The 14,882-nt window shown below is 37.2% G+C and overlaps 1 protein-coding gene across 1 annotated transcript in view; it reads left to right on the forward strand.

The window, feature by feature from the left end:
- The window catches only part of CHM (CHM Rab escort protein), a 237,326-nt gene that overhangs the window by 17,742 nt on the left and 204,702 nt on the right, over positions 1-14,882 (forward strand). Inside the window, exon 2 of the mRNA XM_052662673.1 lies at positions 11,193-11,259. Coding sequence (XP_052518633.1) covers positions 11,193-11,259 — 67 coding nt within the window. The remainder of the gene's footprint in view (positions 1-11,192; positions 11,260-14,882) is intronic.

Raw genomic sequence — 14,882 nt, forward strand, 5'->3', positions numbered from 1 at the left:
TGGGGGTCTTAGGGGGAGATTCAGAAACTTTGCTCCTAATGCCATCTTCCCTGAATCCTGTTTTTAAGTTCAAGCCATTTGCATAAGAACAGAGGCCAAGTTGTTGATCTGTCATTAACATTCACCTTTGAGAACTTGCAACAAACCTTACAGATCACTTACTTCCAGTTCTTCATTTTATCTGTAACGATATTTATAAGGAAGCTGAATTCCAGAGAGGCTAAGTGACTTTTCAGCTATTTACTATAAGCCTTAAAACAAGAAGCCAGTTTTCCTAATATTGAAACAGTGCTGTTATTCAGTCAGTTCAGTTGCTCAGTCGTGTCTGATTCTTTGTGACCCCATGGACTATAGCAGGCCAGGCTTCCCTGTCCATCAACAACTCACAGAGGTTGGTTAAACTTATGTCCATTGAGTTGATGATGCCATCCAGCCATCTCATCCTCTGTCGTCCCCTTTTCCTCCTTGTGGGTCAGCTGGTAAAGACTCCACCTGTAATGCAGGAGACCTGGGTTTGATCCCTGGGTTGGGAAGATGCCCTGGAGAAGGGAAAGGCTGCCTACTCCAGTATTCTGACCTGGAGAATTCCATGGACTGTATAGTTCATGGGGTCACAAAGAGTTGGACACGACTGAGTGAATTTCACTTCACAGTGCTCTTATTAGACATTCCTAAAAATTCACATGAACAAAGCTAGTGGAGGTGATGGAATTCCAGCTGAGCTATTTCAAATCCTGAAAGATGATGCTGTTAAAGTGCTGCAGTCAATATACCAGCAAAATTGGAAAACTCAGCAGTGGGCTAGAAAAGGTCAGTTTTCATTCCAGTCCCAAAGAAAGGCAATGCCAGAGTTTGAACACAAACTACCACACAATTGTGGTAGTTTGAACTTACCTCACACACTAGTAAAGAAATGTGAAAATTCTCGAGGCTAGGCTTCAATAGTAGGTGAACCGAGAACTTCCAGACGTTCAAGCTGGATTTAGAAAAGGCAGAGGAACCAGAGATCAAATTGTCAGCATCCGTTGGATAATCGAAAAGCAAGAGAATTCCAGAAAAACATCTACTTCTACTTCATTGTCTATGCTAAAGCCTTTGACTGTGTGCATCATAACAAACTGTGGAAAATTCTTCAAAAGATGGGGATACCAGACCATCTTCTTGCCTCCTGAGAAATCTGTATGCAAGTCAAGAAGCAACAGTTAGAACTGGACATGGAACAGTTGATTAGTTCAAAATTGGGAAAAGAGTACTGTAAGGCTCTATGTTGTCACCTTGCTTGTTTAACTTATATGCAGAGTACATCTTGCAGAATGCCAGACTGCATGAAGCACAAGCTGGAATCAAGATTGCTCGGAGATATATCAATAACCTGATATATACAGATGAAACCACTCTGATGAGAGAAAGCAAAGAGGAACTAAAGAGCTCCTGATGAAAGTGAAAGAGGAGGGTGAAAAAGTTGGCTTAAAATTCAGCGTTCAAAGAACTAAGATTATGGCATCCAGACCCATCACTTCATGGCATATACGTGGAGAAACAATGGAAACAGTGACATACTTTATTTTCTTGGGCCCTAAAATCACTGCAAATGGTGATTGCAGCCATGAAATTAAAAGATGCTCCTGGAAGAAAAGCTATGACCAACCTAGACAGCATATTAAGAAGCAGAGACAATACTTTGCCTGCATAGTTCCATAGAGTCAAAGTTATGGTTTTTCCAGTAGTCATGTATGGATGTGAGTGTTGGACCATAAACAAAGCTGAGTGCTGAAGAATTGATGCTTTTGAACTGTGGTGTTGGAGAAGACTCTCAAGAGTCCCTTGGACAGCAATGATATCAAACCTGTCAATCCTAAAGGAAATCAACCCTGAATATTCATTAGAAGGACTGATGCTGAAGCTGAAGCTCCAATACTTTGGCCACCTGATGTGAAGAACTGACTTATTAGAAAAGACCTTGATGCTGGGAAAGATTGAATGCAAGGGGAGAAGGGCATAACAGAGGATGAGATGGTTGGATGGCATCACCGACTCAATGGACATGAGTTTGAGGAAGCTCCAGGAATTGATGATGGACAAGGAAGTCTAGTGTGCTGCAGTCCATGGCATCACCAAGAGTTGGAACCAACTTAGCAACTGAACTGAATTGAAAAGTTCATACTGTATTAAATTTTTAAAGAAAAACTAAATTTTGTGTGTTAATATTTCAATGGATAGTATATTTATCTAAAGTTCTAATAATTGGATATTTATGAATAACAGCATTTTCTCCCATGAAGAAGAAATCCATAGATACTGAGTTAGTACATTCATTAATATTTTTGGTTGTTTGTGTGGGTCAAAGTGAATTATAATAATTGTCAATTTAAAAACAGCATTTGAATCTGTACTTCTTAGAATTCCCCTACACTGCTTCACTGGCAGGTTTTTTTCTTTTTAAGGTAAACACTAAAATATATAAACCTTTTAATTTAGAATTTAATAGGAATGAACAAAACTACTTGAACCTGATTTGAAATTTAATGTCTGTCTAATTTTGTAATGTCACTTTTTTTTGAATGGCTATGACATGAGTTAAGTGGATAGTTTTATGTTTGGCTTGCTCAGTCTAGTCAGTTTTGCACTTAATGTTGTTTATGCTTTGTTTACTGTGGTATGGAAGGTCTGTACATAGGGTTGTTTGATAGTAAAGGGTGTGGCTCTCTAAAAGCTTCTTGTACTTATGAGTTTTTCCTTGCCAGTAATTCTGTTTCATTCCTTAAAAAAAAAAGTTATTCTTTATAACAAACAGTCACAGTAAATTTTCTAGTTCTGTGTAATTTTCTTTCCATTCTGGTCTTCACTAGGTATAAATAACACATGAAGTGACTTCCAAGGTAGAAAGTAAGAATCCATTTTGAAATGTTCTAGAAAATAAATAGTGATTTATAGTTTCATATGATTTGGGCTGAAAGCACTCAGGTTTTGCCAGGTCATCAAAGTCCTGTCAGGGGAATCTATTATTTATTGTTTGATATGCTGGGAGTGGTGTAAGTACTTACTGTTTATCTTATGTAAGTATAGTGTTAGGAAAAATCAATTCCAGGTATAATACAGTTTTAAGAAAGATCATAGGGAAATAACCTAAATATTATCGTTGTAAGGGATGAAGTTCAACATTAAGGATTTGCATTAAAGGGTTTTTGAAAAATGAATGAATAATAGTTGCATTCCTATAAAATATTTTAGGTAAGATTCTTGAAAATACTAATTTCATACCTTTTTGATGCTGATTTTAGCTTAGCCCTGTTTGATAGTGAAACATTTCTATTTTATCTAGATGTATTTTGGAAAATTATAGAAAGTTGGGACTATACATATTTGTTATAGGATCACAGAACATTCTAGAGTTTCTAATATATTTTTTCTAGTTGCCAGCTTTATAACAGAACCTCAGCTGAGAAAGAAGTGATGTAAGAAACCTCAGTTTCCCCTGTTACAAGCTGTTATGAAATGCTAATGTAATACCTAATATTTAACTGTGTTTGACAGAATTAACTTGCTGGTAAAAGTTGTTGATCTTGCATCAGATTTATAAATTTTCCTATAATCCTTTGGTAGATTATTTCTTTGAAACAGCCTCACTAATGAATTTAATAATCATATTTAATGTTGTGAAATGTTTACATGATATTGTGTTTGATGAACTTCTATAGTATAAATCTAGGAAAGGCCTATAGTATACATATAGAAAAGGTTATTGGATTAAAAAAAAAACTATTTTAAGTTTGTTAGATCTTTAAGGATAACTTAATAATAAGTAAATGATAGTTTTCTTCCCCCATCAAATATTAGGTTGGTACAAAAAGTAATTGCAGTTTTGGACTGCAAATTTCAAATCATTGTAACTAGGCTCAAACACATCTTTATTAATCAAAATAGGAATCATTACAGTCAACACATTTTTGCCAACAAGAAATAAGTTTGTTTATTCCCGTAGCATAAAAATCTGTGCTTAGGGATTTGACAAACTCTTGGAAAACATTTTCTGTCTCCTGCTGGTTGTGGAAGCATTTTCCCTGCAAAAAGTTGTTGAGATGCTTGAGGAAGTAGTTGGTTGGCGAGAGGTCGGGTGAATATGGCAGATGAGGCAAAACTTTGTAGCCCGTTTTGTTCAACTTGTGAAGCATTGGTTGTGGTGCATGCAGTTGGGTGATGTCATGGAGAAGAATTGGGCCTTTTCTGTTGACCAATGCTGGCTACAGGCATTGCAGTTTTTGGTGCATCTCATTGATTTACTGAGTATACTTCTCAGCTGTAATGGTTTTGCCAGGATTCAGGAAGCTGTAGTTGATCAGATGGGCAGCCGACCACCGAACAGTGACCATGACCTTTTTTTGGTGCAAGTTTGGCTTTTGGAAGTGCTTTGGAGCTTCTCAGTCCAACCACTGAGCTGGTCATTGCTGGTTGTCATATAAAACCCACTTTTTGTTTTACATCACAGTCAGATTGAGAAAAGGTTCATCGTTGTTGTGTAGAATAATTTTGATTTTTGGTCAACTCATGAGGCACCCACTTACTGAGCTTTTTCACCTTTCCAGTTTGCTTCGAATGCCACGCGACCATAGAATGGTTGACATTGACTTCTTGGGCAACTTCTTGTGTAGTTGTAAGAGGATCAGCTTCAATGATGGCTCTTGGTTGTCATCAGCTTCCCATGGCTGACTCCTGTGCTCCTCATCTTCAAGGCTCTTGTTTGCTTTGCAAAACTTCTTGAACCACTGCTCCCTTGTACATTCATTAGCAGTTCCTGGGCCAAATGCCTTGTTAATGTTGCGAATTGTCTCTGCTGCTTTACTACCCATTTTGAACTTGAATAAAAAAATAACTCAAATGTGCTTTTTGTCTAACATTTCTGGAGTGTAAAATAAATACAAAATATACAGCAAGTAATGTCATTAGCAAAAAAAAAAACATAAAGTGAGAAATGTGTATTAAGATGATGTATAACATAGCCACATTTATTTAAGAATGTATTCCAGTATCAAACAAGAAAATTCAAGAATGCAAAACTGTAATTACTTTTGTACCAACCTAATAACTCGAACTAGATAACTTCAGGTTTGTTATTGAAGGGATAGGATGAGAAGGGAAGGGAACTGACATTTATTGAATATAAGTAACATGCTTAGAGACCTCGTGTAAGGCATTTTATATCATTTTTACCTTATTCCTCCCTGTACCCCATGAGATATATTATTAGCCCCATATTATGGTTGAAAACATTGTACTTGTATATTTGTACTCAGTTTTTACAGTGTGTTTCCAGTGTAATGCTGTGTGAGTTGACCCTGATCTAAGGTGTATGTTAAAGTCGCTCAGTCGTGTCTGACCGTTTGCGATCCCATGGACTATACAGTCCGTGGAATTCTCCAGGCCAGGGTAGCCTTTCCTTTCTCTAGGGGATCGTCCCAAGCCAGGGATTGAAGCCAAATCTCCTGCATTGCAGGCCGATTCTTTACCAGCTGAGCCACCAGGAAAGCTGATCTAAGGTATTTGTTTCTAACTCATGTCTGGCTTTCCCTTGTGGGAGAGACTGTATAATTCATTGTAAGCATATGTATATTCCATATAAAAATGCCTCACAGTGATGTGTGAATTTGAGTAATGATTCAGAAGTAAGTAGTTCACTTTTTATGGTGCCAAGTCTTAAAAAAAGCATTGTTTTGAAATTATTCAAGGATTTAAAAGCTATTAAAATTGAGCTTATAAATATTAATTTAAACAAAACCAGCAGTTATGTATTTTGCTAAATTGTAAGACCAAAAAGTTTAATTATGTTAACTTTTGCAAAACAGGAATTTAACAAATGTGAAAGCTAAAGCTCCAGTTTTATGCAAATTCATCCTTCATGCTGTGAATAGATGTATTTTTCTGAAACGCTGATTTGATCTTGTTCTTACGGCTAAAATCTTAGACTCCCTGTTGCTTACAGGTTCAAGTTCAGATACCACAGTTTGGCTCCAGCTACTCTTTGAGGCATTACTTTTTGATACTCTCCTCCTTCACCCTTTGCCAAGACTATTCCCTTCCACTTTCTTCCACAGTTTTCAGTTGGGTTATTATAGATATGAAAGACCGAGCTGGTTTGTGGCACCTGCTCTTTAGAGCTTTCCATGACTATCCTTTACAGAGGGAATGCTTCTTTCCTTCGTGTTCCTTTAACAGTTGTAATTACATTTATTATTTTAAACCTTTTAAATTCCTGTTGTTTAGACTTTGAGCTTTTTTAGGCTAGAAATTACCTTTATCTATTTCTTTTTCCTCACTATCTATCACAGTCTGTTCTGTCCCTCCCTTTCCCCATTACCTTATCTCTTTCTTTTCTTTCTTCAAACAAATCTACTGTTTGCCTCCTCTGTTCAAGGGACTTGGTGTTTATTGAATGAGTGGGAAGAAGTATGAAATCCTGACCAGGAAAACTTTAGCTGTGTTATTAGCTTGTTGTTTTAATCATTTTAAACATGAGGATAATAGGCCCTTGTGATTTAACACTGGAATGGTCTATTGCTTTCACCAATTTGAGTGGGACTATTAAGGGAAAACACAAATGATGGTCATTTTGGTTTTGTGTGATTTGGATTCAGATCATGTTCAGTACTGAAATCCATTCTTGGCTTTACTTTGTCAGTAGAGACATGACTTCTGACAATGTTGATTGCAGCATTGGAAATAACCACATGCCTATTTGCCTATCCAAGGTAACAGCTAATTCGAGCCAGATAGAGGAGAGTAATTTTATTACTGTTTGCCATTGGAGTTGGCATCTGGTAAAAGTGGGTATATGTTTGGAGTAGTGTTTAGGTGAAAATGTACTGCTTCTAAAATACCTCTCTGAAGAGAATAAAATTAGGTATTCTTTATAGAGCAAATACCCTCTGCTAACAATTAACAATCCTCCAGGGTAGATGGTGGTATTCCCATTGATGGATGAAAAAGTAAAGGCCTGAGGTCACAGAGCTAGTTAAGCAGCAAAACTAAAATTCAAACCTAGCTTTGTCTGACTGGGACCATGCCTGTTTCATTATGTTACCATCCTGCCCGTACATCCTCATTCTCAGACTCAAGTCCAAATTAGAGAGAGTGAATTTATCATGGTAATTTGAATTTGTGATGCCAAATTACTGAATTGCTTGATCTTTGGCAAGTAATTTAACATTTCTCATCCAATTTTTTTCACATGAATAATACTGCTTGCCTCCCAGGGTTATAATGAAGAATAAATGAGCTGATATATATGAAAATACATTGTGAATCATAAAGCCCTGTGCTGATATTTGGTAGTATATTATTAATGCTGTCTTTATTACACACTTAAACATACTAATTCTACTTCCTGAATATTTCTATGCTGTTGTCCTTTTTAACTAAGCCACTTAGTCAGTCAGTGTTGGTCGCTCAGTCATGTCCAACTCTTTGAGACCCCATGGACTGTAGCCCACCAGGCTCCTCCGTCCATGGAATTCTCCAGGCAGGAATACTGGACTGGGTAGCCATTCCCTTTTCTAGGGGATCTTCCTGATCCAGGGATCAAACCCAGGTCTCCTGCATTGCGGGCAGATTCTTTCTCATCTGAGCCACCAGGGAAAGCCACTAAATCATTTAGCAGCCTGTAAAGTACCATAGTGACTGCAATTTCTTTATAAAGAAAACTTATTTTTTATGTATAAAGAGTTTATGTATACATGTTTATGTATAAATAGTTAAGATAAAATGTTAGAACAATACAGTTTTTACCGTCATGAAAAACTAAGCGTACTTAGCTATTTAAAATTTTCATTTCTTCCTCCTATTTCTTTCTACACTACAAACTCTCACTTTTTCCCCTTTGAATTATATCCTAAGTTAAGGTTTCAACTTTATAATGGCTTATTTCCAATAGTTGATATTTAATGGCTATATCAAAGAATAGCAAGAAGAGATAAGAAAGCCTTCTTCAGTGATCAGTGCAAAGAAATAGAGGAAAACAACAGAATGGGAAATACTAGAGATGTCTTCAAGAAAATTAGAGATACCAAGGGAATATTTCATGCAAAGATGGGCTCGATAAAGGACAGAAATGGTATGGACCTAACAGAAGCGGAAGATATTAAGAAGAGATGGCAAGAATACACAGAAGAACTGTACAAAAAAGATCTTCATGACCCAGATAATCATGATGGTGTGATCACTCATCTAGAGCCAGACATCCTGGAATGTGAAGTCAAGTGGGCCTTAGAAAGCATCACTAGGAACAAAGCTAGTGGAGGTGATGGAATTCCAGTTGAGCTATTTCAATTCGTGGAAGATGATGCTGTGAAAGTGCTGCACTCAATGTGCCAGCAAATGTGGAAAACTCAGCAGTGGCCACAGGACTGGAAAAGGTCAGCTTTCATTCCAATCCCAAAGAAAGGCAATGCCAAGGAATTCTCAAACTACTGCACAACTGCACTCATCTCACATGCTAGTAAAGTAATGCTCAAACTTCTCCAAGCCAGGCTTCAGCAATGCGTGAACCGTGAACTTCCAGATGTTCAAGCTGGTTTTCGAAAAGGCAGAGGAACCAGAGATCAAATTGCCAACATCCGCTGGATCATCAAAAAAGCAAGAGAGTTCCAGAAAAACATCTATTTCTGCATTATTGACTATGCCAAAGCCTTTGACTGTGTGGATCACAATAAACTGTGGAAAATTCTGAAAGAGATGGGAATCCCAGGCCACCTAACCTGCCTCTTGAGAAATCTGTATGCAGGTCAGGAAGCAACAGTTTGAACTGGACATGGAACAACAGACTGGTTCCAAATAGGAAAAGGAGTGCGTCAAGGCTGTATATTGTCACCCTGCTTATTTAACTTATGTGCAGAGTACATCATGAGAAACACTGGACTGTAAGAAGCACAGCTGGAATCAAGATTGCAGGGAGAAATATGAATAACCTCAGATATGCAGATGATACCACCCTTATGACAGAAAGTGAAGAGAAACTAAAAAGCCTCTTGATGAAAGTGAAAGAGAGTGAAAAAGTTGGCTTAAAGCTCAACATTCAGAAAACGAAGATCATGGCTTCTGGTCCCATCACTTCATGGGAAATAGATGGAAACAGTAGAAACAGTGTCAGACTTTATTTTTTTGGGCTCCAAAATCACTGCAGATGGTGACTGCAGCCATGAAATTAAAGGGCACTTACTCCTTGGAAGAAAAGTTATGAGCAACCTAGATAGAATATTGAAAAGCAGAGACATTACTTTGCCATAAAGTCCGTCTAGTCAAGGCTATGATTTTTCCAGTGGTCAGGTATGGATGTGAGAGTTGGACTGTGACGAAGGCTGAGCGCCGAAGAATTGATGCTTTTGAACTGTGGTGTTAGAGAAGACCCTTGAGAGTCCCTTGGATTGCAAGGAGATCCAACCAGTCCATTCTGAAGATCAACCCTGGGATTTCTTCAGAAGGAATGATGCTAAAGCTGAAACTCCAGTACTTTGACCACCTCATGGGAAGAGTTGACTCATTGGAAAAGACTGATGCTGGGAGGGATTGGGGGCAGGAGAAGAAGGGGACGACCGAGGATGAGATGGCTGGATGGCATCACTGACTCGATGGACGTGAGTCTGAGTGAACTCTGGGAGTTGGTGATGGACAGGGAGGCCTGGCGTACTGCAATTCATGGGGTCGCAAAGAGTTGGACACAACTGAGTGACTGAACTGAACTGAACTGAACTGAATGGCTATATCTACTACATTTGGTCAGAACTTCTTTTTTGAACCAAACATTTTATAGCCACAAAGTGCCCAGCACTGGAAAACTAGTTCTTCCATGAATGCAGATGGAGCTTTTGCTTAATGTGATATTTAACTAGAAATTGGCTTCATCAGTTGCTTCCATATGCTTGTTGCTTTTTTACATAAAGAAGATAAGAATTCTCTTTTCATGAAATATTTGATGGTTAGGGTTTTGTTTAAACCCTTGCCAGAGGATGCTGTTTCTTTTCTACTAGGTAAAAATCCAAGAGGACCATGGTATCTCATTGTAGTGAAAGAGTCAGTAGCAGCACTATAGAATTACACTAAACTAGCTTTGTTCATCTGACTGATATAAAATATTTTAGCCTCTGTTGAAATGGTAGCTCTTATGATAAAAAGTTATGGAAGAGTCTTGAATTTATAACATAGAGTGTTAACTAGCTGATGTAGCTGAACATCTGGATTTTTTTATTATAAAATTATCTTTGGTAAATATTTTTTGGTATTTGTATTAATAGTAGTAATGTATATTTCCGTTTATGTTCCTCTTTGTTACAAAGAGGCTTTCCTGGTGGCTCTGATGGTAAAGAGTCTGCCTGCAGTGCAGGAAACCCAGGTTCAATCTCTGGGTCAGGAAGATCCTCTGGAGAAGGAAATGGCCACCCACTCCAGTATTCTTGCCTGGAAAATCCCGTGGATGGAGGAGCCTGGTAGGCTGCAGTCCATGGGGTCACAGAGTCAGACACGACTGAGTGGCTTCACTTTCACTTTATGATAACAAGCTTTATGATATGGCTTAATTTAATTTCAAAACAGTAATGTTCTTATCAAACTACTATATTAAGCAGAAGTGAAATAATGTATCATGTAAATGACCTTTTTTAAAATTAGCCTATTGCTTAAACTGAAAAATATATACCATTACCCCTAAGAGACAGTGTGACTTGAAGTCAGATTTATGTTAAAATTTCAACTCTAGAGCTTTATTTTTAAGCATTGGGCAGCAGGTTAACCAGTTTGCACCCCAGTTTCTTCTTCATCTCTAAAATGTATATGCAGATCCTTTTCTGTCAGTGCATTTTGGAGAATCCAATCAGCTAGTATGTGAACATAGTTTCTGAAACAAAGTGCTTATATGAACAATATTTTGACAGTTGCTCATTTATGGTATTTGGCAGATAAAAAGAATTTAAGTACTTGAGTTTTAAAAAAATCTCCCTTCTACATGATAAAATTTTCTGTATTACTAGTATATGTTTAAGAAGCGTCATTCAAGTATAATATAAACTTTATAATTTTGAATACAAGAATGAGCCTCTTTTGTTAAACTCTTCCATACAACAGTGGTATGAATTGAACATTTTTTAATGCTTTATATATATATATTTTTTTTCCTACATCCTAAATGATATAGGTGTATGTTTTTATAGGTTTGCCTGAATCCATCATTGCAGCTGCATGTTCAAGAAGTGGCCAGAGGGTTCTGCATGTTGATTCGTAAGTTTATCATTGGTAGCATTTGATACTTCCTAAATATCTCTATACAAAATTAAAATTTAAGTATACATACATATTTGTGTGCATATATATGTCCAATATAAACTTTTAAAGTTAGAAAAATTATTAGAATTGTTTAATTTTCACCAAAAACATGTGAAATATATAATGTATGGGTTTTACCTATTATAGTTTGTAAAATAGTGATCTTTCCTTTGAGTATAAACCAAATGTACCAAAATTTTATTTTTAACATGAATGATTTTGTTTTTCTAAATGATAAATAATTTTCCACAAGGCTTGGAAACCTCCTACTTACCCTTTTAATCATATATGTATGTTGAGTATGTAAACCCTGTATATGCTGTTGTATTTTAGATGTGGCATTTGATAGTTGAAGAAATCAGCTAAAAGAGTATGTGGTTTGCTTGAAAAATCTTAACTACAAGTTTTCTAAAATATCTAGAATTTTGTTTTTTCCCCCTTTCCTTAAATGTGATGATAAAAAGGAAGTAAATGGAAAATCCAACTTTAAGGTAAAGTATACATCTTTCCATTCCTGCTTCCTTCAGAAAAAAAACCCTTAACTTTCCACCGATTTAATGCTTTTGACCTTTGTATTTTGGTACTTTAATTGTTCATTAAATTGGAGTAGAAAGGGAACGTGAAATAATGACTTTATATTTTCTGTTTGATAGTAACAGGTTTTTCAAAATGCCAGAATACAAAGAATAACTAGATTTGTTACAGCTTACAGTGCCTTCTCATATATTATCCCATTGTAAGTATGTAGGAATGCAAAAGTGGTATTAGTTCATTTACCCTAAGTTTATTTTCAAAATATATTAATTCCCCAGTCATTGAATGAAATTTCTAAATTGAATTACTTTCTGTTCTTAAGTCCTGCCCTTGGAATTCTCTTTCACTGTTATATGCACACACACACCCCACAGTGAATCGCTCAGTCGTGTCTGACTCTTTGCAACCATAGCCCACCAGGCTCCTCTGCCCATGGGGGTTCTCCAGGCAAGAATACTGGAGCGGGTTGCCATGCTTTCCTCCAGGGGATCTTCCCGATCCAGGGCTCAAACCCAGGTCTTTTGCATTGCAGGCGGATTCTTTACCGTCTGAGCCACCTGGGAAATCTGTTCCCTGCTGTGTGCAACTGCTGTGTTTATGTCTTAATTCAGTCTTTTTGACATGTGACTTCACATGCCAAAAAAGGTGCTGCCTTGAACGCTGAGGTACTAGACCAGTATGCTTTAAAAAGGCTTAATAAGAACATAAATTCAAATTTATTTCTGATAACATTAATTAACCTAAAACTGAAAATAAAAATCTCAAATTTCCCAGAGTTATCTGTTGTGTTCGCACTGTAAGCTACTTCCTGTATCAGCTTCTTTACACATGTAATTTAATTCCCATCACAGCCAAGTGAGGGTGGTGTTACCCTAATTTAACAAATAGGAAATGTGGAGTATAGTGTGGTTAAATTTACCCAGCTAGTGCATGTCTTTTTCTAAAACCCAAGATCTTCCCAGAATTAAGAATATTTTATAAATCACATAGGGTTTACTGATTATATAAAATAAGTTTTGATTAGGAATATAAGAAGTTAAATTTAATTTTGATAAGCAGTGAGTCAGTTAGAAAGACTTGATAATGTTAAAAACTTATACCTTAATAAATAGTATTTCAAACTGACAGAACTTTTTTCTTCTATTTTAGGTCCTCACACTTGATAGCTTTTGAGAGTTTAGATACATCTAGATATTGATTTATAAGATTGTTTTCTGCTCTATGCCATGCTTATTTATTTTCTCATTTTTATTCATTTTTGCCATTATGGCTCTTCATGTTGTTGTTGCTGTTTGTTGTTCAGTTGCTCAGTCATATCCTACTCTTTGTAACCCCATGGACTGCAGCATGCCAGGCTTCCTTGTCCTTCACCATCTCTTGGAGCTTGCTCAAACTCCTGTCCATTGAGTCGGTGACGCCATCCAACTATCTCTGTCGTCCTCTTCTCCTCTTGCCTTCAATCTTTCCCAGCATAAAGGTCTTCCTAATAAGTTGACTCTTTGCATCAGGTGGCAGTATTGGAGCTTCAGCTTCAGCATAAGTCCTTCTAATGAATATTCAGGATTGATTTCCTTCAGGGTTGACTGGTTTGATCTCCTTGCATCCAAGGGACTCTCGAGAGTCTTCTCCAGTACCACAGTTCAAAATCATCAATTCTTTGGTACTCAGCCCTTTTTATGGTCCAACTCTCACATCCATACATGAATACTGGAAAAACCATAGCTTTGACTATATGGACCTTTGTCAGCAAAGTAGCATCTCTGCTTTTTAATATGCTGTCTAGGTTTGTCATAGCTTTTCTTCCAAGGAACAAGCGTCTTTTAATTTCATGGCTACAGCCATCATCTGCAGTGATTTTGTAGCCTCCAAAAATAAAGTCTCTCATTGTTTCCATGGTTTCCCCATTTATTTGCCATGAAGTGATGGGACTGGATGCCATGATCTTAGTTTTTTGAATGCTGATTTTAAGCCAGATTTTTCACTCTCCTCTATCACCTTCATTAAGAGGCTCTTTAGTTCGTCTTTGCTATCTGCCATAAGGTTGGTGTCATCTGCATATCTGAAGTTACTGATATTTTTCTTGGCAATCTTGATTCCAGCTTGTGCTTCATCAAGCCTGGCATTTTCTATGATGTGCTCTGCATGTAAATTAAATAAGCAAGATGATAATATATCTCCTTGATGTACTCCTTTGCCAATTTGGAGCCAATCTGTTGTTCCATGTCCATTTCTAAATGCTGCTTCTTGACCTACATATAGGTTTCACAGGAGGCAGGTAAGATTGTCTGGTATTTTCATCTCTTTCAGAATTTTTCAGTTTCTTGTGATCCACACAATCAAAGGCTTTGGCATAGTCAATAAAGCAGAAGTAGATGCTTTTCTGGAATTCTCTTGCTTTTTTGATGATCCAGTGGATGTTGGCAATTTGATCTCTGGTTCCTCTGCCTTTTCGAAAACCAGCTTGAACATCTGGAAGTTCTCAGTTCGTGTACTGTTGAAGCCTAACTTGGAGAATTTTAAGCATTACTTTGCTAGCGTATGAAATGAGTGCAGTTGTGCAATAGTTTGAGCATTCTTTGGCATTGCCTTTCTTAGGGATTGGAATGAAAACTGACCTTTTCCAGTCCTATGGCCGCTGCTGAGTTTTTCAAATTTGCTGGTGTATTGAATGCAGTACTTTAACAGCATCATCTTTTAGGACTTGAAATAGCTCAGCTGGAATTCCGTCACCTCTACTAGCTTTGTTCGTATAGATGCTCCTAAGGCCCACTTGATTTCGTTTTCCAGGATGTCTGGCTCAAGGTGAGTGATCACACCATCATGGTTATCTGGGTCTTGAAGGTCTTTTTTTTTGTATAGTTTTTCTTTGTATTCTTGCCGCCTCTTCTTAATAGATTCTGCTTCTCTTAGGTACATACCGTTTCTTACCTTTATTGAGCCCATCTTTGCATGAAGCGTTCCCTTGGTATCTAATTTTCTTGAAGAGATCTCTAGTCCTTCCCATTCTGTTGTTTTCCTCTATTTCTTTACATTGATCACTGAGG

This window comes from Budorcas taxicolor, chromosome X (genome assembly GCF_023091745.1).
Source record: "Budorcas taxicolor isolate Tak-1 chromosome X, Takin1.1, whole genome shotgun sequence".
Classification (NCBI taxonomy): Eukaryota; Metazoa; Chordata; class Mammalia; order Artiodactyla; family Bovidae; genus Budorcas; species Budorcas taxicolor.